Genomic DNA, 26,650 nt, shown 5'->3' with positions numbered 1-26,650 from the left:
TACGTGCCCAGCTTTGCACAAATCATCGGCAATTGGTGTCTCAACACGGTCTATGCCCTCTCTAGGCTGACAAAGGAATATTGTATGCGAGTGTGTCTCTGGACGTGTGTTTGAGGGGAGCGTAGCGGTTAGCGCTGCTTCCCTCGGAGAATCCAACAATCTGAGTTAAATTCCCGCTCACGGCCGGCACCAGTGACGATTACCTGAACCGGTCCTGGGCCTCTCCTAGGTCGACTCAGCCTCAATATGTAACTTTCTGACCCGACCCTACTGGACATCTGTTAAAAAAAGAGCTTCATAGCTCATCGGATTCCTCCTGAGTTCTAAACAAAGATTCCGATTCGAGCGAGTACCCAGCGCGCTGTTTGTAAACATCGCTCGCCACTGGGGAGACAAAGGCGGCTGGCGCGTGATGCCCCAACAGTCTGTCGTTCGAGGCTATACGGGGGAGGGGGATCTTTGTGACCTCTCCTCGTAGCTCTGTCCCTCGCAGGCCCTGCCACCGTGTCGGGGAGTGGGGTTGCTGCAGGCGCGCGTTCGCCTCTGAGCGCCACCCCCGCAGGTGGCGCTGCACTCGGACCACGGTGCCCAGGGGCTCCAGCCTCCGCTCCTAGAGCAGACACACACACACACGCATGCATCATCACACACGCACGCATCATCAGCCTCCACTCCTAGAGCAGACACACACACGCACGCATCATCACACACGCACGCATCATCAGCCTCCGCTCCTAGAGCAGACACACACACGCACGCATCATCACACACGCACGCATCATCAGCCTCCGCTCCTAGAGCAGACACACACACGCACGCATCATCACACACGCACGCATCATCAGCCTCCGCTCCTAGAGCAGACACACACACGCACGCATCATCACACACGCACGCATCATCAGCCTCCGCTCCTAGAGCAGACACACACACGCATGCATCATCACACACGCACGCATCATCAGCCTCCGCTCCTAGAGCAGACACACACACGCATGCATCATCACACACGCACGCATCATCAGCCTCCGCTCCTAGAGCAGACACACACACGCATGCATCATCACACACGCACGCATCATCAGCCTCCGCTCCTAGAGCAGACACACACACGCACGCATCATCACACACGCACGCATCATCAGCCTCCGCTCCTAGAGCAGACACACACACGCATGCATCATCACACACGCACGCATCATCACACACGCACGCATGATCACACACACACATACACATGCTTGCGCGCAAGCGTGCACAAACATCCAGGATCAAAGACAAAGATCCCCCGTGTAGCCTGAACAGACTGTTAGGGGCAAGTGCTGTGAGCGAGCACCTATGAAGGCCGGCACGGCACACGAGGGGGTGGGTGGCCAACACCACGCCCGGCCGCCTTTGTCTCCCCAGTGGTGATGTTTACACATCGCACCAGGTACTCATCTGAGGCTGAGTCGATCTAAGAGAGGCCCAGGACCGGTTCAAATAATCGTCACTGGTGTTGGCCGTGAGCGGGAATCGTAACTCGGGTCGCCGGGTTCGTAGCGCAGCTCGCTAACCGCTACACCACCGCCCACCACACAGACACACACACGCATGCACGCACAACAACAGCAACATCTGTCATTCGCCACTAAGTAGCGGTGACATCACCATGGCTCTTGTGCCAGACTATGTGCACTTTAAGGCACACACACACATGCATGAACACACACACACACACACGTGGTATAGGGGGTCAGAGCACTGAGCCAGAGATGCTGAAACCAATATCACCATCGCCATCAGCGTCGTCGTGAGGCACGATCAATCCACTGCCGGACGAAGGCTTCTCCACAAGCTGTCGCTTTGAGGGGACGTGTCTTCGGAATAAAGTTGAGGAGCACGAAAAACGAAAAAAACAGATTTTTTTTTTTAAACAAAAAATCAAAACGCGTTGCCTCGCTCACCTGGAGCAGTTGGCCACCTGCGTGCGGGCGCCCTCGCACGCACGACCCCCGCAGCGCGGGGCCGGGCGGTCGCACGCCCGCGTCCGGCACGAGCAGTGGCCCCCCCCGCCCGATCCGTCGGCGTGCTCGCACCCCCGCCACGGCGTCCACGCCCCGAAGCCACCGTCCACGGTTTGATTCCGCGTCTGCGTCGCGCTCCCGACGGTCACCCGGTAAATGGGTGGCGATGGCCACAAACATCGTGGGCCTAGTTTGTACGTGCATGTGTTGAACTTCTTTCGCATTGAACGTAGCGGACCGTGAGTGGGTGAGTGAGTGAGTGGGTGAGTGAGCGGGTGAGTGTACGTGTGTTATGTAGAACTTCTTTCACACCGAACGTATCGGACTGTGAGGGGGTGAGTGAGTGAGTGGGTGAGCGGGTGAGTGTACGTGTGTTATGTAAAACTTCTTTCACACCGAACGTAGTGGACCATGAGTGGGTTAGTGAGTGAGTGAGTGGGTGAGCGGGTGAGTGTACGTGTGTTATGTAGAACTTCTTTCACACCGAACGTAGTGGACCATGAGTGGGTTAGTGAGTGAGTGAGTGGGTGAGCGGGTGAGTGTACGTGTGTTATGTAGAACTTCTTTCACACCGAACGTATCGGACTGTGAGGGGGTGAGTGAGTGAGTGGGTGAGCGGGTGAGTGTACGTGTGTTATGTAGGACTTCTTTCACACCGAACGTAGTGGACCATGAGTGGGTTAGTGAGTAAGTGAGTGGGTGAGCGGGTGAGTGTACGTGTGTTATGTAGAACTTCTTTCACACCGAACGTATCGGACTGTGAGGGGGTGAGTGAGTGGGTGAGTGAGCGGGTGAGTGTACATGTGTATGTAGAACTTCTTTCACACCGAACGTATCGGACTGTGAGGGGGTGAGTGAGTGGGTGAGTGAGCGGGTGAGTGTACATGTGTATGTAGAACTTCTTTCGCACCGTACGTAGCCAACCGTGCTATTTGAAATGGTGAAACAGAAATAAATTTCATAATTGGATCTTGGGCCAGATTGCCGCGTGAGCAAAATGTGTCGTACACCCTCCGCCACCTGAGATTGCCAAGTAATAAAGTTGTCACGTGAACAAATGTATCAATTGGGGCGCCTCGGTGGCAAGATGTAAACTACCTCGCCTGGTATGCAGGAGGTCGTGAGTTCGATCCTGACCCTGACGCCTGCTGTATAATTTGGAGTTTGCATGTTCTCCCTGTGGTCGTGTGGATTTTTCTCCAGGTCCTCAGGTTTTTCGCTCCACATTTATAAACGTGTGTTTTAGAGTATTTGGCTGGTATGAATTTCCACGTGATAAGCCACTTCGTTGAGCTATCATTTGTGATAGCCAGGGCGCTTCTGAAAAAGAGCTGTATAGCTCAGTTGGGGCCTTACCCGCTAAATAAAACATTTAGGTTAGTTTTTAGTTGAACGCTCACGACCAAAAACAGCGGCGGAAATTTGAACCTGTCCTGAGCTTCCCCTAGGTTGACTCAGCCTTAAATGTGTGTAAACATGCCCACTCGGGAGAAAAAGACAGCCGGGCGTGGTGCTGACCACCCACCCTCCTCGTGCGCCATGCTGGCGAACAGCCGCTTGTCCCAACAGTTCTATGTGGGCTATACGGGGGACCTGTGCAAGTGCGTGCGTAAACGCGAGTGTGTGTGCACGCACGGGGCAGCGCGAGATGTCCTGCATCCACAGGCTCATGCTGATGCTGCGCTCGATGGTCGTGCAGCGCTGTTGCCGCACGTCCCAGCCGCAGTACGGGTCCCTCGCCGACACACACGCCCTGGGGGGGGGGGCGGGGGGGGCGGAGGGGGCGAGGGGGGGGCGAGGGGGGCATGGCAAGGGCAGGTATTATTACCTTCATGAGTCACGAGGACACCTTCAGTTCAAAAACAATACGTACAGCGCCGTTCGCGTGTGTCGAACCAGGATTTGGCCAAATCGCCTGGACTGTGCCCGGTCTCCTAATCAGATCTCCACTACTGGATGAGGGCCTCTCCATCCCCCATGCAGACCACGGGGGTTATTTAACCGTACTTCACCATGCTGGTCAGTGCCTGTTGGCGAAGGCAGGGAGCATAGACGTAGTACAATGAAAAGTAAAGGAGCAGCCCTGCAATTGCATGCTCATGCCACTGTTTGACGGAGGGTACCTCAACTCGCTTGGGAACTCCTGAGATCTTCTCTTGAGCACAATTTGGCCCTTTTCTTCCACGCTGGCCAGACGTCTGGGAAGAAGCGGCAGTACCCGCACTTTACCCCACCACACGTGACCTGCCCATCGACCAACTGTGGCACAGCCACTAATGCTGCCGGGCGGACACAGGGCGGTGCATTGAAGAAACGTGCAAAATTGTTTCAACCGTCGTGGTTGGATGAAATGCACCTCCAATCAGCACGGCTGGCTATGTACGGTGCGAAAGAAGTTCAACGTACATATATACATCATCATCATCACGGAAATGCTCGTGGGGGCTCCACTGATTCCCGACCGTCAACTCTCTCTCTACGTCTCCACCTCTGCCCTTCGCGGTCTCTCGAAGCGCTGACAAAAAAAACCAAAAACCACACCGACAGAAGACCAGGGGGGCGGGTGGGGTGGGCGGTGTCGCGACTAACCCCCGTGTGGCGTGCACATGGCATCTCTCGAGCGGGATGCGGAGGACGCGTGAGCGCAGGCCCACGTACAGCGCGCGCTCCTCCTGCACGATGAGGAGGCTGCGCACGAGCAGCTCCGGCCCGCCGTGCGGCCCGTCCGCCTCGTGCCCCCGGGGACCCTCGTCCCACGCGGCGTCCCAGCTCCCTCCACCGCCGCCGCCCCCATCGTCGTCGCCGCCGCGAGCGTCCGACGACGACAGACGGAGCTCCTCCAGCACGCAGCCGCGTAGGTCGCCGTGGCCGGACGCCAGGACCTTGCGGATCGTGCCGGTGTCTGCGGGTTGGAGGGGGAAGGTTCGTTTTTTACAGAAGCGGGAGCAGCTCATCGCCTGATGAAGCTGGTTGTAGTCACCGGCGAAATCTCACGGAACTGGTTTAGTCCCCAACACACCATCGGTGTGCTGTGCTGTCACGTTTTGTTTACGGGACAAACCTTACTAATTGGCTGCGTCGGGTGGTGGCGGGTTTAACGACACATTTATATTTACGCGATCTAACCCAAACAAAACCCCCTATTTATTATGGATAATATTGGTCGCGAAAGCCCACATGTCAAGCTGAGGTTGGGAGGTGGGAGTTAGAGAGACAGAATTGTCAATACAGCACGTCGACAAAATACGGAATTAATTGGTGGAATACCCAATAGTTTCCATACAAAACAATTTTAGTCCATTCGGAGCTTGTAATTTAATTCACTGGCACTCAGCAATTCATATTATGTTAAACAACAAGTAGAATTTCACTCTAGGGTTTTTAAGTAACTCATAATACTCAGGTATAAAGAAAAATCACATGGAAATGAGCAGAGAAAAACTCTCTCCAAAAGATGCTTCTTCTGAAAGGTTGTTATGCAATGGGATGAAACTAAATTTCTGCTGGTTATTGATCAGTGCTGGGCAATTCCTGCAGGGAATCGATTTGAATCCCACAATTCCATCGTGTGAGATTCCTGCGAGAATTGTGGCTCCACTTTCGGCAAATGTCCGTGATAATTTCCCCATCCGGTTGAATGGGATTCTAACAGGGTTGGCGCGCCACCTCGTGGCGATCGTCGGAATTGACACTAGAACCTCCCACCCATTCATTTAAAATGGAAATCCTGTATCACTATTCGAATAAATGGGGAAGTTTAAGACAATGTGTAGGCTGTAAAAATAAATAAAAATTCGTTACATCGGTGATTTCTAGACTGCTACAATATCTGTCTCTATCCCTTCATCTCCATATAAACGAAAATAAATCTTCTAATAAATTCCTGCATTTATTCACGGAGTCAACCGTTTAGCGCGGTTGACTACGTACGGTGCCGATAGAAGTTTAACATATAGATATACGTACAGTGGAGATGCACGCCAGATGTATATGATATTGCACAGCGCCGTTATAAGTCATGCGGACGATTCCTGGGCCGTCGTAAATAAATACCAATTAATGTGAATTACGATTCCCGCATCCTCATTTAAATGAATTGGCATCTCCTCTGTTCGTTTGAACGAAGATGCGCGATGGGGGGGGGGGGGGGAAGGGGAGGGGGGCGCGGGTGCGTGCGCGCGCACACGGCACGCCAGAAAGACTCACCTGTGGCCAGGTACATGACGTGGTAGAGCGCCTCCTTGCCCTGCACGATGTCCACCGCGAGGTGGGAGAGGCGGCCGGGTCCGTGGGCGTACAGCGGCGTCCCAGTGGCCGATCGCACGACGCCCTGCATCAGCACCTGCTTGTGCCGGTCCTCCAGACTCACGCCCGTGCCCCGCCGGCCACCACCGCCGGCACCTCCGCCGGCACCGCCGCCAAGGTTTCCCACGCCCCCTGATGTCCACGCCGCACGGGCGCTCTTCTCCTCCGGCTCCTCCTCCCCCTCCTCCTCCTCCTCCTCCTCTCCGCTCGCTGTTCCGCACTGCACGCAAATATCCGGGCACACGAGGGATTAGAGGTCCACCAGTGGAAAGAGTTTTAGCCGTGGTGTGCGAACGTTTTGAATTTAACGAGGAGTCAATTCAATGTCTTAAACGGAACGCTGCCACGGTGGAATGGTTGGCAGTGGACTTGCAGAGGTCGCTAGTTTAATTTGAACTCCCCCGCCTCTGTCCACCCAGCAGTATAAATGGGTGCCACCACAGTTAGTTGATCGGCAGGTCGCATGCGGTGGGGTAAAGTGTGGGCACTCCCGCCTCTTCCAAGACGTCTCGCCAGTGTGGAAGAGTAGGCCAACAGACCCTCTTCTGGAGGAGCCCATTAGAGTGGAGGCCCTTCCCGCCAGCAAAGCAAGTTTTTGCAGGTCTGTGCCTCTAGCTTTACCGAATCAATTCGTTGACACACAACTCAACGCATATATCATGCGGCAAACATCTCTGACGAGCGATATCTTTAGATATTTCGATTTAATGCTTTCGTGACTGCAGGGATTCATCTTCTTGGTTCTTTTGGTAAAGTCACGTAGAATGGAAATAATAAAATAATAAAAATTTAACATAATAAAATAATTCTCACGACGTTTCGGCCACAACGCAAGCAGCCGTCCTCAGGTGAAGAATAAAACACCACCAAGCTTGGAGCGTGTATTTAAGCTGGGATGGAGGGTGAAGAAGAGCGCCTTGACAAAGCTTGTGCCGATGTGGCAAACAGCCTCCGGAGCCGCCCGCTGCCTTGCCTGGAAGTTGGGGTCGGGGTTCGGGCGGTGGCTCCAAGGCCCGCGAGGGTGCTCCTGGTAGGCGAAGGGACCGCTGAAGGCCCGCTGGATCGCCGTCAGGTTAAACGAACACACCGCGGACACCTCGATGCTGCTCCTGTACGACCGCAGGCAAAACGGGACGGGGCAGAGATCGAAAGTTACCTTTTACAAAAAAGTCACTTGCACGGTTCATCGCGCAATGAGAGAGCCATTTTGTGGAGAGTCAATGGTGGTTGTCATATGGAGAGTTTCAGTTTCAGTTTAATTTATTTGGTATAGCCCTGTGAGCCATTCGGCTCTTGAATCGGGTGCAACCGCAACAAACAAAAAACAAAAACATGAACAAGATCAGAGGCATAAGATGAGTTTCGCCCCATGTATGTTCAAGCACAGTGACACTGTGGCCTAACATCTTACAAACATCTCCTCTGGATGACGACTACGACGATGATGATGATGTGAGCGTTATTTAACCATACTTCACCAAACCTGGTCATCAGTCGCAGATGCGCAAACACGGCAGCAGGGTAACAAAAATGTTTATTTGCTCCGCTGCAAACTCACGACGATACGGGGGGTTGAGGGGGAGTGGGGGCAGGAGGGGGGGGGGGGCGATCGCCGGCTCACACTCGCGTGGAGAGAACGGCGTAGACGAGGTCTTGCTCGGGCAGGTAGAACGTCGAGCGCAGATGCTCGTACGTCGTTGCCACGCCGCCACCGCCGCCACCGCCGCCACCGCCGACCGCCTCCCCGGGCGAGCTGCAGTCGAGCCGCGCCTTGCTGAACGTCGTCCACGTGCCCTCGAGGAGGTAGCGGCCGCCCTGGTCGTTCTTGCACACGCGGGCGACTCGCGACACCACGCCACCGCCCGCTCCGCCGATGCCGCCGCCAGCACCGTTGGGGCACTCGGTCGCCTCTCCCACGGCGCGCTCGCGGAAGAAGAAGTAGGCGAAGTGGCCGATGTCGTAGACCGACACGAAGCTGGGATCTGCTCGTCACGGTTGGGTCGCGGAGAGATGCGCGCGCGCGACGGCGGCGTTGGGGTTATACGCCACGGGTCCAGGGGGATGCCGATTCGTTTACGTGACTTTACATAATAAACACATTATGTTTTATTTTTATCATTTTATTATTTCCCTTCTACGTGACTTTACCAAAAGAACCAAGAAGGTGCGAAAAAAGTTTAACACACATACACACGTTAGTTCTGTGCCAAGATCAAGGTCGTGCTCTGCGGTCAATATCTCCGGCAGCGGCTGTGGCCGCAACGTGCCCCGCTGCACTGCCCGATGCGGTGCGAGCGGTACCGTGGAGCCAGCGTGAGTTGTACTGCGCCGTGCGGAGGGGGGGCAGGCCCCCCAGACTACGGTAGATGGCCGGGTCGCGCCCAGAGAAGTCCATGACGGTGGCGGCGTAGAGCTCCCCGCGCGGCGTTAGCAGCGCCGCCGAGTGGTGGCGCGGGTCGTAGGGGCAGCGCGCCACCCCGCTCACACGCTCGTGCGTCACCGACAGGTCCTCCGCCTGCAAAGGTCATTTTGACACTTAAGTAAAAACCCATTGGCGTCCATAATAGAAGTTTTTTTTGGGTTAGATCGCGTAAATGTAAAGGTGTCGTTAAACCCGTCACACACACGCAACACAGCAACACACACACACACACACACGATCACCGATTCCATTATATATATTTTTTGTTCCAGAGTCGAGGCGACGCTCGTCTCACCTGCCTGCGAGCGCACACGGGGCTGAAGGCGTTCGTGCCGCAAGCGAAGACGTGCTTGCCCCGAACGAGCAGCACCTTCGGGTAGTTCTGACACTCGTCCTGGGAGAGGGTGGATGGAGGTTCAGAGGACGACACGCTCGGAGAACTCCGAGGAACGTCGTTTCAAGTGTTGCACACGGCGGACGTGCAACGGACGGTGCATTGGTTAATACCGATTCGTAAACTCGCGGCACACGCATTGAATCGGGCGTGTAAAGATCCACGTTTTTTTGCTGTTGTTATTTCATTCGTACGTACGTTGCTTTGTGGACACACCACAGTTTATCGATCGGCAGGTTGCGGGGAGATGCGGTAAAGTGAGGGTACTCCCAGCGTGGAAGAGTAGGCCAACTACCTGCCCTCTGGAGGGGTTCTCAAGGGTTCCTTCACATGGAGGATCGTGCACCATCACGAAATTGCAATGTTGCACCGTTGCCTCTACAACCTGTGTACGTATAGTATATAAGTCTACTGAACCATTGTAGCCAACAGTGGTATTCACTACTATGTAAACAAATATACTCGATTACTCAATTGAATCATGAGCCTGAATTGATAGTGGATAGCGGTTTGTGTTTACTGTATTCGACAAGGCCTGTGAAATTTCACATTCTACCCACTCCAAAGAGTGCCGCATTGTAGGAAGTCAACCGTGGTTTTCATACGGAGATACTGGCCCCCATCACGGCAATGTGGAATTTCCACCACCTGGTACAGAGATATCAATAGAGATGATAGAAATCCCAGTTCTGACCCCTCGGAATGATAGAATTAGCAAAATGGCACGAATAAGAATAAGACAAAGTGGGAATTGGGACTCCCAAGTTATCCAGCGACATGAATGACACGGGAAAATGTGTGTGTTCTCACCACGGATCGGCCCTTGCTAATGCATGCCCTGATCGTCGCCTCGTCCGATCGCCACTCCACGGACTGTGAACAAAAGTACAAGGGCACGCATGAGCACACAGGCCAGGGACACGGGAATCAAGATCCCGAGTAGCTTCAGCATTTGGACGATCAGGGCTGATCAAGTCGGCAAATCATTTCAGTTTCAGTTCATTTATTAGGTATAACCCTGTGAGCCATTTGGCTTTTGAATCGGGTGCAACCGCGATAATAATTGTGACGAAATAATAGTGCACGCTGGCAACAAAAAAAAATCAAAATTTTAGCACATGGGACCGAATTTATGTTGACGGGCACCCAGGACTCCAATTATCACGGTTGGCTATGTACGGTGCAAAAGAAGTTCAACATAGGGGACACCACAATGCAAATTCTTCAGCAACTTCTGATGGCTTTGGCATAATGCACAGAGGCTGCTATACATTTCCACATAATGAGCCACTTTGTTGAGCTATCATTTGTGGGCAGGTCACTTTTGAAAAAAATCTCTATATAGCTCAGTGGGCCTTACCTGGTCAAATAAAAAAATAGTTCATTTTTCTTTGTGATTTGTTTACTTTTCCTACACTTTGCACTCCTCTCGTGGTTCTGTATTGTTTGTTGTTGTTGTAACTTTCTGACCCCGTGCCCCGACTGGAGATCTGTGCAAAACAGCTTTATAGCTCAAAGCATTCCTCCAGTATAAATACATATTTATTTTCTAATTAAAATAAAACTACCCAATGCAGGACCCTCCTGGAAGAGAGTCGTACGCCTCAGTGTGGCGCTGCTGAATAAAGTATTAGTTATTATTACATTATTAAAATAAATACGTCTGTGTTGTCAGGCTTGTTTTGTTGGCTTGAAGGAGCATTAACACATGCGTTTCATATATATTTCATTACTCGTGAACACTTTTTTCTTTGACACGCGATCAGATGTCGTGTGTCCTGAGCGCAAGAATTGCTTTAGACGGATGAATCGGTGGATTGTTACATGGCTCTCAGATACCAATCACCATTTGTGCTAAATGTGGCCTTGGAATTGAATTTCAGGCGACGGAGGACCATAACGCGGTGCACGAAAAATCCAGTCTCACTGCCTTGCATCATGCGCACAAACAAAGATCCCCCATATAGCCCAAACAGACTGTTGGGGCAAGTGCTGTTCACGAGCACCTATTAAGGCTGGCAAGGCGCATGAGAGGTTGGTGTGGCTGGCACCACCTCCCGTCCACCTTCGTGTTGTCACCAGTGCTAACGTTTTCACACTGCATCAGGTACTCGTTAAAGTCTGAGTCGACCTAAAAGAGGCCCAGGACAAGTTAAAATATAAGTTTTCCATTGATGTAGAATTTAACTCGATCAGGGTTCCCATGACAGCGTGCACACGCAACGCACACACGTGTATGCAGGCGTGCACACAGAACGCACACAAGGCGGCGAATACACACTTCCTGGGCCATGTCACTGATTTACACTGTGCTATCAATGAATTCAGCGTACCTGAACCACAGCCAGGCTGCTGAGGTTTAATCGGAAGAGGTGGTTCCTGCAAGAGAATTCGACGGCAGCGGATTACGAGGCATCGCACCCAACCGACAAGAGTGACTCTTCGGCATTGCTCATTCCTTCAACCGCCGCCGTGTGTACCGTGCAAACGTCCACGTCGACCTCGATAAACATCACACGCACGCGCAGCCGTTTGCACAGATGCACACACACGCGCGCGCTCGCTCGCTCGCTCGCTCACAGACTGTTGGTGCGAGACAATCTTGCGGGAAACCGGGAAGCTGCCCCCCTGACCAATGCCGAGGGGCATTCGGCGGCTTCACGCCGTGACGTCTCCGGTTCGCTTTACCTGGCTCCGACGAGCAGCTGCGCCCGCGGGGGGTACAGCGACAGCTGTGAGTAGCCCTCAGCTCCTGGGAAGGAGAAACTTGACAGCCAAGGCTCCACGTCTTTGAAGGGGGACACACAAGACGGAGCCTTTGGTAAATGTATGCAGGTACGTTGAGCTTCTTTCGCACCCTGTACGTAGCCAACCGTGCTAATCGCAGGCGCGTGGGGAAAGTGCAACGAAACTTAACACAAAAGGCAGTTGTAAGGAAATGAGTTGTCAATCTAGATTTTGAAAGTGCATAGCTCCCGGTGGCTTCCTAGTATCGGAAGGAAGAGCGTTCCAGACGGCCGCAGAAGCGCATCTGAAAGCGCGCAATGCAGTGCCCATCTTTGTTCGATGACCAGTCAAGAAAAAACCTAACAATTATTAAGATATTAATTTACTCTTTTGTACCACCTTTCACTCGGAGGTCACGAGGTGCTCTCCAAAAAAATCCAAAGTGGTATCGGTGGACACCTATTATAGAAGGACACACCGGTTGCTGAGAACAGGCTTAGAGGCCTAAGACGGCGTGCGAGCAACAGCAAGCAGCACACGTGTACGTATCTATGGGACATTTTTGCCAGTAATCAAAATGGTGAGTAAATAAGAATAGGCTTTAGCCTTGCTGGCAATAAAACAGGAGGTGTTAAGATGTTCAAACACCAAACAGATGCCTATTGCAAGGCATCAAGTCTGCATTGACCGCACACACTTGTGGTGGCAAAAAAAACATGCAAACGAACACGCTGTGACAATTGCCTTTGAAACCGACTGGCCTACAGGTGTACGTGCGCGCGTGAGCAAGCGTGCGCGCGTGTGGGCCGTCACCTTCGTACTGCGTGAGCGGGGGCTCGACACGTCGGCACCGTCCATCTTCCTTCCGGGAAAGATCCACCCCGTGCGTCCGAGCAGGCACCCCGGACAACACTCCCAGTAGCAGCAGCAGCAGCAAGATCAGGGGGCCAGACGGGAGAGTCCTTGACCTGTGCATGACGTCGCTTGCGAACTCCATTCTCTTCTGGCTCAATCCGAACGCACGGCGGCTTAACCGCAGCGATCTACCTTCAGGCAAATCCGAGGCGAACCCACCGAGAAAACCCGTCGAAGCGACACCACCTCGATGTCCAGCCTATCGATCGAGCCATTAATCACGAACGTGCGCTAATCGTGCGCCCCGCGGGTCATTCCTGCGCGGCTCGCACGGTGGAGGTGGCGTGCCGCTCGCGAAGGTCGCGTGCCTCCCCCTCCCGTCACGTCTTCCGTCTCTCCGCGTGGCCTGAGAGAAGCACGTGTGCACACGTGTGAGGCGCTCTGCAATAGTGAGGCGCAGTTAAACATTCAGTCGACGTCGTCATCAGCATCTTTTAAAATCCTTTATATTAAGTTCACTTGCTTGCTTGCGCGCTTACGACCGTGCAAATTTTTCGGTCGTTTTTTAACCCACTTCCCGTGATCCAATCGAGTTGACATTTTGCACACAGACTCGTTGTGCGTGACAATTTATTATCGTGAAAAAATGTTTCCATAACTTTACACTTTTTAGGATTTTTTTTTTTATATTTAATTACCAATTGCTTAATGGTGGCAGGCAATCATCTGACCCATAGGTGGCAGCCATCTCAAGCCAGAGGACGAGAGGACTCTAGCCGCCACGCATATAAAGGATTTATAGTGAAAAACTTTGTTTTTACGGGTTAATGTGAACCACAATGCTTCGCTGGTCTTGTCAAGGAGCATAACCCGTCACGCAAACTCTGGTCATCCTCGCAGCAGCAGCGGCATTTGGCTGACCACCGAACAAAGACGGTCATCGCATCTCGCGCTTTCAGATGCGCTTTTGCGGCCGTCTGCAATGCTCTTCCTTCCGATATTAGGAAGCCACTGGAGCTATGCACTTTTAAACCTCGACTTTTCGACCCCAGAAGGATGATAGGCTGAGTCAACTCGCGACCAGGAGTTGAACTCGCTCGATCGATCGATCAGTCGCTGAGTCACCTTGCCGATTAATTCATTCCATCCCAAATGCAATTCATGCAACGAATGAAAAAGAACGCATGTGTGTTTAAACCGTCGGCAAGAGGGAAAAATTATTTAGAAGGGCTCTCACATTTTTTTTATTGTCCTACCGGATGTCCAATGATAATTGAACTTGTAACGCACCGACGCCACCGCCGCACAGCATCCGCTCGCTCTCGGAGGGAGAGAAGAACGACTCAGAGGCGCGAGGAACCACAGACGAGCGGGAAGGCGGTCAGGCTGTGAGCTGGCGCCAACAATTTGTCCAAGCTCTGCGGTCCTCTATACATGAATAATTATTTTCAGCAAATTAACGAGTGCTTACACGTGGGAGGAAACCCGGAGCACCTGGGGGGAACCCCACGTATGCACGGGGGGGAAACAAATCGATGCCATACAGATGGAACAAATGGGACCTTCTCCTGGCAAGCCAGCGCATGGCGCGTTGACGCCTTACGGGAAGGGAGTTTCACAACATCTGTGTGTGATTCACCAACAGTGCTGGAGTACAGGCCACGTGCACAGCCACCACCGCCTGGCTCACATCAAGTATTTGAACATGAACCTGAATTAAACACCCATCGCATGTTGACCGAGGCAAGACCCCATTATCGCCATCAGTTGTATGAGTCAACAGCTATACCGCTGAACCGCCTCATACTACCCACGTCACCGTCAACACCCTGACATACCGAGTGCCTCTCCTTGTGAAGCATTAAAAAAAAAACGAACCTGCCATGTCTAAAGTTCGTGTGTAACAAAAAAAAAACCGTTGCTATATAACGTATATATATCGCCGTTAACATTCATTCACGTCTGCTTTGGCAATAAATAGTTTGCCGTCACGGCGAGCACATTTAAATACCCGTGGCAATCCCGTGCGCTCTCGGCAAGGACGAGGAGTGGCACATGGACCTTGGCCGCGGGTCCCGTTCACGGCAGCGACTCGGAGCCGCCACCTTTATTGCCCGCCAGACGAGCGCTTATCGCCGTTCCAAGAAGCGACGACGTGGATGCCTTGGCGCCGGCTGGTCCGCTGGCCCGTGACCTTTATTGGGCACCGGGCGGAGAAGTGGCGGCGGCTCTTCCAACCTGGCCTCGCACTCACCTCAGTGGGCGAACTCGCCGGGCGTGGCACACCGGGGGATGCAGGGGGGTCAGGAGACGGCGGTGCAATGATGGATTATTTTTGTTTGTTTGTTTGTTATTTCTTGAAAGGATCACTTGATGCCACAATTAATGACACCCTTGATTTAAATGACACCGAAATCCTGCTTTACTTGGGGGTGCCACGGTGGCGAGATGTTAACTACCTCGCCTGGTACGCAGAAAGGTCGTGGGTTCGATCCCGGACCCTGACGCCTGTATATTTGGAGTTTAAATGTTATCCCTGTGTTTGCGTGGACGTATCTCCGGGTCCTCCGGGTTTCCCTTCCACATTTAGAATCAACGTGCGTTTGGAGTATTTGGCTGCTGTGAATTTCCACGCGATGAGCCACTTTGTTGAGTTACCATTTGTGATGGGCGGGTCGCTTCTGAAAAGAAAATTGCTATGTAGCTCAGCGGGGCCTTACCTGCTAAAATGAAACTAGTTTAGTTTTACCCAGCCGCGTCACGCAATTCCAAACCATGAGAGAGTGCCACTTTCAATCTCGTGCTGCCGTGGCGAGGATGGAGCGGTCAGGTCAATAATTGATTCTCATTTTGTTTGTCTCTTGAAATGACCATTTGATGCCACAATTAATGACCCCCTTCATTAAATGGCGCAGAGGCCCTGTGTTTACACAGGAGATTTGGGTGGGGATATACTTGCAGGGTCGTACAAGAGGGAAAACTATGTAAGATTTAATTAAGAATGGGGAAAGCAACGAGGGTGCCATAATTCCGTCCCATATCAAGGCCAACTCACAACTGCAGAGGACACCAATGCAGCCTTAAGTAACAAGAATATATTTTTAAATCTATCCGTGTAAAACTTTGAGTGTTATCCCCCCATGTGCATTGGATTCCTCCAGTTTTCTTCCGTATACAACACGCGTATTAATGGCAATTGGCCAAGCATCCCAACGTAGGATCCTTCTGAAAAAGTTCTGAATATCATTGAGGCTTTCCTGGGTACTAAACAACAAAATTATTATTATTATTATTGATGTTTGTCCAATTATCACAAGAAGTAAATTATGTTTCAAATTGATTTAATCAATAGCCAAGCCGTACGTTGTTAGCATATACGGGATTGATTGATTAAAAACCATGTCATATCTCTGTGTCTCTGCGGAGGACATGGGGAAGAATTTGGGAACACGCAACAACAACTCATCTCCTGGAATGTTGACGTCCTGGCGAAAACGGGGCTCAGAGGGGAGGGATAAGCTGGGAGACCCTGGGATGCAGGGGTATGAGGGTGAAAGTAGAGAGTAAGGAAATGAATAAGTGAACGACTAAGGGTATGCATGTGGGAATGGATAAGGGATTGAATAAGGGGAGGCTTTCCTCCAACAGTGGGCGGAAAATGGTTCATGATAATGACGTATATCTGGATGGTAGCGGCAATCAAACCATCAAATCCTGCAAACTTAACTGGACCAACAGACAAGGTGTGAACCACTCGGCTCCCCATATACTGTTGTCCTTATTGCTGTATTATTATTACTGTATTATTGCAATATCGGAAGATCGTAGGAGATGATAGTGTCTTTGGGAGGCCTTCACCCAGCAGTGGCTTGACTATGGCTGTTCATGATGATGATGAACTGCATTGCACGAACAATATCTTGGAGGAATCGTAACCCAGAAATGTCAAAATAATAAACAGAACATGCTCTCGTATATAATTTGGGTTTGCACTTTAATTGTGTCAACTGCAGCTGTGCTGGGGTTTTTGGCAGACGAGCATGGGGTAAACCACAGCTGAAGACATTTCAATCTGAAAGTTTATGGGAAGACCGTCAAAAAATGTCAATTGCCTGTGATCTCATCTTGGCTCGATCCACGAAGTAGCTTTTATCTCTGCTTCAAACTCTGACTAAGCTGCCATCATCGTCTAGTAATAAAGAAGAAGACAACTAGACGTTGCCTGTTATGTCAATATAGTTGTTAAACTATGGCCCAATTGCATCATCGACACAAGATAAAATGTGTGAACCTCCACCACATGTGATGTGTATGCCAATTAATGGTATTTTCTGGCCTATTAGAATGTGTCACACATCAGCACTCGGGCATTAAACTCCGGTTTACATTCATACAGGCAACATAGAGCCATCCATGGCGCAGTGGTTTGTGCACTGTGATACAAACCCAGCATCCAGCATTTAATTCCTGGCCATAACATACATCAAGGGTCTCACGGTGGCGAGAAGTTAACTACCTTGCCTGGTATACAGGAGGTCGTGGGTTCCATGCCGACCCTGACACCTGCTGTATATTTAAAGTTTGCATAGTCTCACCGTGGTCACGTAGATGTTAAACATTATAAGCCACTTCACTGAGCTGTCCTATGTGGCCAGATGGCTTATGAAAAATAGCGATATAGCTAATTGAGCCTTACTTGGTAAAAACATTTTTTATTGTTTAGTTTAAAGTGATATCTGAACCGGTCCTGGGCCTCCCCACTTCAATAAACGCACACTGACCAGCGTGGTGAAGTATATGGTTAAACAACCTCCCATGATTCATATGGTGTGGGGAGGCATTCATTCAGCAGTGGGTTGATAAAGGGCTATAAACTAATTGCTAATAGGAACCCTTAGGGTGTGACTCATGTGACGCACAATGTTTCTTTTGATTGGGTTTCTGGCATAAATGAGAGCCAGCAATGGGACAAATCGCCAAGGTGGTGTGTTATGGCAAATTGGGCTGTACATTATTATTGTTGTTTGCATATTATTGTCGAAATGTACGACTGACGAGATGATTGCTTTACTGACATATAGATACATGGATAAGCTGAGTGATGAGCTGGCTGATCGACTGCCCAAAATGACAAACATATCCATGAGGCACAATGTTAGGAAAACTCCTCACGTCAGCCTGAGAATTTGGCACCAACGTGAGACTCATTGAACCACTGAAACCCATCGCTCAAACCCGGCCCTCGTCACACAGTCAAACGTGCCTCTGTTGAACCAAGTGAGGGCCCATCGAGCATCGTTAATTTGCAAGAGCAACCCGGATAAGTGAGTGTGCGTCCGAAATATGATACACGCGGTATAACGTCGCATGGACGTCCATCATATATATTCGCGCAAATGTATTTATCGCCCACGAATCCAGTTCCGCATTTGTCCACTGCGCACCCGTTCTTGTGTTCTATAGATGTTCGCAAATATTATATTTTCGATGAAAAAAATATAAGAATAGGCTTCACCCTTTCTGGCAATAAAAACAGGTGTTAAGATGTTCAAACGCCAAATAGATACCTATTGCAAAGTATCAAAGTCCGCATTAGCCACACATACTTGTGGCAAAACGTGCAAACAAACACGCTCTGATAATGATATACACATGAACTGGTCACAAGGTAATTGTATTATTAATCGCGCGTACACTTTTCCAATAACGTGAAGCACATTGCCGTGTTTAAATTGGTCTTCGATTTATATTTCTCCTGCGACTTATCACGTCTGTGCTTAGTGGAAATGTCTCTCCCCATAGACGTTCACGTATCTGATCATTCCGTTTATCCGCTGATCACCTCGCCCCCCCCGCCTCGACGAGTTGGCGACACGTGACGGGGCCGATGGTACCGGTCACCTAGCCCTGCCCACCCATGACCTCCCGTCCAGCGGCACACACGGTGACAGAGGCGAGACTTATTTCCAACTATTCTTTTTATTCTTCGATTAGTCGAGTCATCTCGAACTGTAACTGATACGAGTAACTGATTATTCAAATAACACTACGTACACGATTTTTGTCCCTGGGTAATAAGTGTTATTTTGTTATTTGCTTATGCCTAAAAAGTATAGAAAGTGGCTATTATTCCCCACAAACTTTGCTTTTGTGACCAGGACTTTATATAAAGGAATGACACAAATGCACACCACGTTTCCTCAATGAAAATAGGTAAATTTCTAAATATCACTGTTCTGGTCACAAAAGCAAAGTTTGTGGGGAATAATAGCCATTATCTGTACTTTTGAGGCATAAAAAATTAGGAAATAACTCTTACTACCCAGGAACACATTTTTTTGTTACACTGTGCAATCAGATGGCCCAGCTCTACTTACAACTGGTTAAAGAACAACTACATTAGAATTCCTCATATCCGTAAACGATGTTGTTCGTGACCTGCGGTCCAACTGAAGAACAACCAATACAGTATCTCGATTTGGCCGTTCAATCATGGACTGTCTCTTTCTGTTACTCGCGGATTGTAGGTACTCTCGGTCTCTGACAGCACAGCCACTCACCTTCCTGTGTTCTCACCCCGGTGGTAATAGCGATGGATACAGGTGCTAAAGCAGACCGACCGTTGGTGACCAGTGAGCGGAACATATAAAACCATTCGAGCGACCTCCCTGGACCCCGCTGATGAGACACCGTGCGGTCAAACCGGTCCAGAGTTTGCTTTGTCTGTTAACAAACGCTACTGAAATTGCCCACTCCCAAAAGGTCGCGAGACTAATGGCTTGTGCAAGAAATACACTTTTTTCTCAAGGAGCCGTGTTGTCTGCTTAAGTGATGTTGCCCTTTATATCGTCCGCAACGACGTCGCTGATTATTTCGAGATATAAATCCAGCGATGTCACGCGCGTCCGCTGACAGCCGACCAAAGAGAGCCGTTCTTGAGCACCGTATCGTTCTATGGGACGGATGAGAAGATACACCTGCTTTCACTTGCGTAATTAACCCGATTGAGTCGTTGGGCTAATAACTAAGTTATTCGATTAATCGAAAATACCCACGCGGGTGTAGCTACCAACATGCGGCGTCCCATCGACTGTCTGACTCACCAGGTGCTGGCTCCCGTGTCCCGAGCACACGGAAACCTGAGTTGGGCTTTTCTCTCTCTCTGTGTTTGTTTTGCGAGTTGCTATGATGTTTGCGTAAAGGTGAAGGGGCCCTTTCGGCTCATACACAACACGGCACGACGTCACCTCACACTGCTGCACGCCACGCACAACACGACAAACAAACAGAAGAAGAAGTCTGCCCCCTTTCAGCCGCCTCGTAGCGCGGACGTCATGACGATGCCACTTTTTTACCAATCCCTGGCTAAGGCTCGGACAGTCTCCGCAATCCCCTCTTGAAGCCGGGTCCTGCATTTGGGATGTTTGTCCGATGCCACACGCGAGGGAATAGCAATGCTCCGCAAAGTTGGAATTTAAACCACGCATCCTGAACAATTTAATCTACGCTTGGTTTGCGCTATATCGCTGTTCCGCCATCTCTCGACTATGTATGTTGATTAATTTTAATTTCATTTTTTACCTACGTGACTTTACCGAAAGAACTAAGAGTATGAATCCTTGCAGTCACGAAAGCTTCAAATCTAGAATGTATGTTGAACTTCTTTCGCACCGTACGTAGACAACCATGCTAATTGGAGGTGCGTGTGAACGACAACAAACTTAACACAAAAAGCAGACCACATCTGGCCAGCCTGATGCCTATAACATCTGCCACGCACTGCTTGGCGGTCGCCCATCGAAGTGCTCACGATGTTTCAGCCCTTCTTATCTTTTGGTTATTGGCCAAATGTGCTAAATACCGTGCAAGCAGCAAGCACTCCCCCAATGGTGACACAAACCTTGCCGACCTTTGGGGCCGTCCATAAATGACGTCAAGCACCTAGGGGGGGGGGGGGGGGTCAGACATTTGTGACGATGTGTGACGAGGGGGGGTGTTGAGAAATGTGACGTCACATCAAAATGCATAACTTTAAATAAATATAGACAACACGTTCTACTTAATTAAATAGACTTTTTGATAAATGTTTTCTCCTACAACATCAGAGTGCAGCGGCACATTAAATACGCCCGGCAATAACAATAGATTGAAGCGATTTGAAGCATGTTTTATTTTTGGGGGGGGGGGGGGGGAGCAGAGCTTTGTGACGTCATATTTGAGGGGTCGGGGGGTCTGACTTTTTGTGACGCTGCGTGACAAGGGGGGGGGGGGTCTAAAATCGTCCAAAATCGCGTGACGTCATTTATGGACGGCCCCTTTCGGAACAAAACATGATGTACTCTGGCACCTGCTCAGACAAATCATTGTCTCCGGATTGCTCTGGTTTCCTCTGATATGTAACCACTCACTGATTTTCTTAAAACATCTTAATATATAGGGACCCCAGAGCTTAGGTAATTATCCGCACCAGGTAACCGCCTATCTGCCTTTTCCCGCTTGTCTGTGGTTCCTAATCGCGGCTCCGAGCCATTCTCTCTCTTTCCAGAGTGAGCGAATACTGTGCGGACCATTACAAGTTGAAATTATTATCGCTCTATGCAGGGTGCTTCAAGAAAATGTTAACGCTTACATGAGACTATCGTTTTGAATAGGAAAAGAACGGATAATACACTGTGACATGATAACAAGTGTATGTTAATGGCTTCAAAAAGTCAAATAGTCTCCACTTGTTCGCCATCATTGTCAACGCGTGCTTGGAATCTTCTCCAGGTGGTCTCCACATTTCTTGTGGTATTGTTGCAAATTCTCAGAAGTGTTAAACAAATGTTTAAAGCACCCTTTATATAATTCACGAGCATCCGTCCGTCACGCTCTGTATCTCCCACAATGATACGTACGTCAGAGGACAAAATGAATGAAAACCAAAAATGTTTCTCTTCCCGAGGGCATTCTTAGAAATTAGTCAGCTTCCTCAAATCCCAAAATTTTTATCTTAGAATTTGAGTAAAAAAAATGACATATAACACCTCGAAACATTAAATGACCCGCCAGTTGTAAACGATGATGTCATGGGAAGGTGCCTCGCACTTGGTTGCTCAAACAGGATGCGATGATGAATGGCTGCTTGAACAGAGGTAGGGGTCATCGAGGACGATTTGCCAACAAATAATATCACCTATCTGAAAGTCTCGTAAGTTTCTCAAAAGCAGCACGCAGGTATTTGGACAATAATGATCGAGAGAAATCGCAGTGAGTCCCTACAAAATCCACGTTGCTTGCATTCCACTTCGGTTAAATTACGAACAAGTGAGACGGTTGTGGCTGGGATTCACGCTCACATTACCAGGTTCATAACGTAGTGCGCCATCCACCCCCGCGAAATAAAAATAGATTTTTATTCAGAGAGTATTCATCCTAAAAGATACTTCCCATCATCGATAGAGACAAGAGAGACACCGCACGCCTCCATAAACGATTCCGTTGAATAAAATACATTTTATGACCACAGTGCACACAGAGGTGTAACATAACCACAATCACTGTTGCTGCGGTTGAACAGTTACATATATTATCAGCTGCTGAACAGCAACGCAGTTGCCCCAGCCGTAACGCAGCACTGGTGCCAAGCCCCCAACATAAGCAGGCAAGCGCGACAGCACAGACGGAGGAGGGGGGGGGGGCGACGGTTTAAAGGGTACGCAACTCACGTGGGAGTGCTAGAGTGTGGGCCTTGTCACGATTAAAGTGTTACGATTATATAGCAAATCTTCAACCCCAGCCTTCAGCAATGTCGACTTAATGACTGTTTTTGTTTTGCGTGTGCGAGAAAACTCGCAGAAACCAACACGGTTGAGGAGCATTCGAATCAGACAAGGCAGTAGGCAACTTGATCCGTTGGCAGCTCCTGGCTACCCAGCAAGCCCAGCAGGGCGAGTGCCATGGCCCACGCTGACCTCACAGCACGAGCCACCAAGCCCCACCTGCAAAGCACCGTGTTGCACCTCGGTCCCCTGCTGGATGAGGGCCTGCCCACAACCCTCACGCCACGTGGGCTGTGAGGGCTATGTGACCATACTTCACCACGTTCGTCAGTGCAGGTTGGCGAAGGCAGGGAGCATAGATGCGGGGGACAGTACAATACAACGGTCGATGCTGCTACAACACCTGCTATCCAGGCTTAATCCTTCTTAGCTTCTGAAGCCTGTTAAAGTACTATAACGGCATGGTAGTCAAGAGGTGTCCGCTAACAGCTAAGTCACTGATTATCGACAGTAATACACTGCAAGAAAAAGCATAATTGTTATTATCAGCCCTTGGTCAAGCCTCTGCCGAAGGCCACCCCATGCTGTTCCCATCGTGGGAGTTGTTTGGTCATACTTCACCATGCTGGTTCGCGAAACATTGCTGAGGCAGAGGCCCCGGAGCAGTCCAGATAGCACGTGCTACTTATGTTAGCCGTGGCCGGGAATCAGGCCACTGGGTTCACAGCACGATGCGCTAACCACTGTGCCACTGCTCCTGCCCCTATTGATTACTCTACCTGTAAATTATTTCCTTGAGAACCTGATGTACTTTTTTTCATGATTTCTTTCTCTGATATTTGCAAACCAAATAGTGTTTATCTTATCTCATAGATGGTACCGTATGCTGCCTGTCCCAGGCTGTCCCCCATACGGGTTACATAGTTCATTACCGAGACACAAAAATACTTTAACATGACAATACAGCACACCGCCACCATTGCGCTCCCATAATGTCACAGCGACAACCGTTCTCTTTGACTCTCAATGCCGAAGTGTTTCGTTTTCTTTGATAATGACAACTCAATCTCGCGTGGAATGGCACGGGAAACGTTGCCGAAATAAGTAGCCACAAGAGCTGTCCGCTTTTGGGTGGCATCCTCCTCGATCGACACACGATGGCTGCAGATGCGGATACCCGATGCAAAAATTGAAAATGAACAACTCTCCGGGCAGTGTGCGACTGTGGGTCGTCCAGAACAGACCATAGCAACGGACAACGACGCAAGGCCCCGATACACAAATACGAAGGAGAGCGACATCATCACGGCGATGCACTCCGCTACTCCTGACGCGGTTATCCGGCTTGACCACCCTGAATGTGACATTGTCGCCGTTGCTCTGCATCTACATCAGCCGTACGAAAAAATAACCACGGCTTTGCATGAGTTTCTGTCATTGTTCCAGGGAGGAAGAGGTACCAACTTAAGCTGTGTGTTTCCACGCAAAATGACTGACAGTATTGCCGATGGCCACGGGTAAAGCGGTGGCACAATGGTCATTGAATTACACTACGAAGCCGGCCATGGCCAACATAAACCATCAGCGGCGAGTGATGTCTGAACTGGCCCTGAGTGACACCGTCACTAACACACGGACGAATCATGGTTCAACGATCCACATGACTGACACAGCATGGGGAGGACCTTCATCCGCCAGTGGATTGACACGGAGGCTTTATGATATGATTACATAATCATAATTCAGCCATGATCAATCCTCTGCTGAACGAAGGCAACCCCAAACCACCGCCAGATCTCACGATTCTGTGCTGCAACAATCCACCGAGTAGCTGCACACGAGCTGATTGCATCGCTCCATCTCCTGATTGTATCTCTCCCCTATTTAGAATGACCGACAGACCATCTGACAGAAGGCCCGACAAGCCAACAGAGGCACAGACCGATTGACTCAGTCACACGAAGGCACAATTGAAATAAACGACGCTCCTGCAAATTCGCACACAGACTCAAACACAAGCCAGAAATGACACTGAAAACACACGCACCTATGGCATTCCCCTCTCTCGCACACATAGATAAACACAAACACAATACATCATAACAGTACAGGGGCCATAAACCTGGCCAATCATTTACTCTTTACTAATGCCAACAGTTTTTTACGTCCTATCGCCCACAAAGATAAAGATCCCCCACATAGTTATGCAGTCCATTGGGGCAAGGGCTGTAGGCGAGCAGATGTTAAGGCTGGCACAGCGATGTTGGTGCGGTCAACATCACGTCCTATCGCCTTCGTGTCCTCATTGGAGATTGTTACACAACACACCAGGTACTCATTAAAGGCTGAGCTGACCCAGAGGAGGCACAGAACCGGTCCTGTGATGACCATTGATCTTAGCCATGACCGGTAATCGAACGCAAGTGCAGGCCGGGTTCATAGAATGTATGTATGTTGAACTTCTTTTGCACCGTACGTACACAGCTACATAGGCACACATAACTCACAGCGCAACTAGTAACGTGCACAACGTGATTAAAAATACGTGGACTCAATCACGAGTACAAAACAGAATCTGATAACCTCCATCACCAGTTTTGTAATATCTACGCCAATTACTTGCCTTCAATATTTTGGCCCACGATAATACACAACTCCACACTCGGGGATTTCAACTCCGGTGAATAACATTCAAGAACACAATTTGTTTCCACATCTGCACACACTTTTCTGTCTGCTGGGTTTTCTCGTCCTTTACAAAAAAATTGCTCCAAGAGTTTTTTAGTTTTCTTTCAAGAAGGCAATGTAGGACTTGTATATATAGTAATACAGTAACACATTGGAAGGAGTAGTCCAAACGAGCAATGAGTAAATGTCTCCTACAAGAAGAGACATCTTTATAGACAACGTTAAACTTTGCGGCAGGGTTTACGATGTAATATGTTACCGTGTGGCCATTTGTCTTCCTAAGCGGCTTTGCGAGTACAACATTTGAATATTCTTACAAACATCATTACCAATGCCTAACAACTGCAGAAACATATACAGTACAAGAGGCCGAAGGTCTGTGGCTGCGACCCGTTTTGTCGAGCAAAACGGAGCAAATGAACACAAACAAATTGTGTTCTATCAGTGAAGAAGCATTTTTCAATGTGGAAAAAGAAATATAAATGCCATCACAAATGAGTGTGTACTTTACGCAATCATCCAACAATGATTAAGCGTTGACAACTCAAACAATAGGAAGTATAACTCTGCATTCATAATAATAATTGGATGCTTTTATCAATCCACCGTTAGATGAAGGCCTCCCCACAACGTGGTGGTCATATGGGTTGTTTGACCATACTTCAGCATGCTGGTCAGTGTGGGTTTGAGTAGGGAGGTCCCAGGAACACTTTAGATATACAGCTTGTCACCACTTGCGTTAGTCGTGACCAGGAATCAAACCCTGCTCACTGGGTCCACAGTGCGGTGCGTCAAACGCCGTGACACCGTGGCCCACGAACTTTACATCGTTCAAAAAAATTAAACAGCAAAATGATGAATCTGCTCAACACACGATACCGTATTGCCCATGGAGAATTTGACCTCTGCATTGAGTCATCACGATGCCTGCCACCGCGACAAACTGTCACATCGATTGAGATACCCCCCCCCAATCCACTAACCCTTACCGGCGACCCTCAGAACGAGGTCCTCTCCCGACAGCTGGCACGTTCAAGAGGCCCACCAAGGCCCTCCAGGAGTTAGAGCGCGCAGCCACTACCCACCTTACACGTGTCCGTCCGAGCGCTTCTCTCCCAAGCTGTCTCGTCCCCCTCTCTCTCTCTCAAAGCCCTTCTTAAAACTCCACGCCGACACGCCGTGACAATGCTCTCTCTCTGCTGCTGCTGCTCTAACAACTTTGACACTTTCTCTGCTTTTTTCCTTTCCGTTTTTGCTCCCCCCTCCGCTGCTCCTATAACTCCACCCCTCCCCTGCATTTCAGCTCGAGTTCAGTGTCCGTGATCGCTGTATTTAACCAAGCGAACGCCGATCACAGTAAACATTCGCTATATTTTACGAGGGAGGCTTGGAGAACCTCATAAAAGGTAATCTCGGCTACGTGCCGATAGGCAATATCACGATGTCGCCGTCGTCGTCATCGGCGACGCAACGATGTGCCCGCCAGTGCTTC

At 49.9% G+C, this 26,650-nt stretch overlaps 1 protein-coding gene across 5 annotated transcripts in view; it reads right to left on the bottom strand.

Moving 5' to 3' along the window:
* LOC144729158 (semaphorin-5A-like) overlaps positions 1–26,439 on the bottom strand; it is a 37,436-nt gene extending 10,997 nt beyond the window's left edge. The window contains exons 1-14 of one of the 5 annotated variants that reach the window (XM_078609143.1): positions 26,148–26,439; positions 12,668–13,115; positions 11,816–11,915; positions 11,461–11,506; positions 9,938–10,000; positions 9,029–9,127; positions 8,613–8,826; positions 7,933–8,293; positions 7,285–7,420; positions 6,213–6,531; positions 4,596–4,908; positions 3,642–3,759; positions 1,947–2,131; positions 467–610 (exon numbers count right to left, since the gene is read on the bottom strand). In XM_078609143.1, the coding sequence (XP_078465269.1) occupies positions 467–610; positions 1,947–2,131; positions 3,642–3,759; positions 4,596–4,908; positions 6,213–6,531; positions 7,285–7,420; positions 7,933–8,293; positions 8,613–8,826; positions 9,029–9,127; positions 9,938–10,000; positions 11,461–11,506; positions 11,816–11,915; positions 12,668–12,851 (2,282 nt within the window). In that variant the 5' untranslated portion in view covers positions 12,852–13,115; positions 26,148–26,439. Of the gene's footprint in view, positions 1–466; positions 611–1,946; positions 2,132–3,641; positions 3,760–4,595; positions 4,909–6,212; positions 6,532–7,284; positions 7,421–7,932; positions 8,294–8,612; positions 8,827–9,028; positions 9,128–9,937; positions 10,001–11,460; positions 11,507–11,815; positions 11,916–12,667; positions 13,116–14,720; positions 20,653–26,147 lie in introns of those variants that run through there. The other 4 variants (XM_078609144.1, XM_078609146.1, XM_078609142.1 and 1 more) reach the window with 4 other exon arrangements.
* Positions 26,440–26,650: the final 211 nt, after the last annotated feature.

Source organism: Lampetra planeri, chromosome 31, assembly GCF_965212315.1.
Source record: "Lampetra planeri chromosome 31, kcLamPlan1.2.h2, whole genome shotgun sequence".
NCBI classification, from domain to species: Eukaryota; Metazoa; Chordata; class Hyperoartia; order Petromyzontiformes; family Petromyzontidae; genus Lampetra; species Lampetra planeri.
This window is presented reverse-complemented; position numbering and strand designations above follow the sequence as displayed.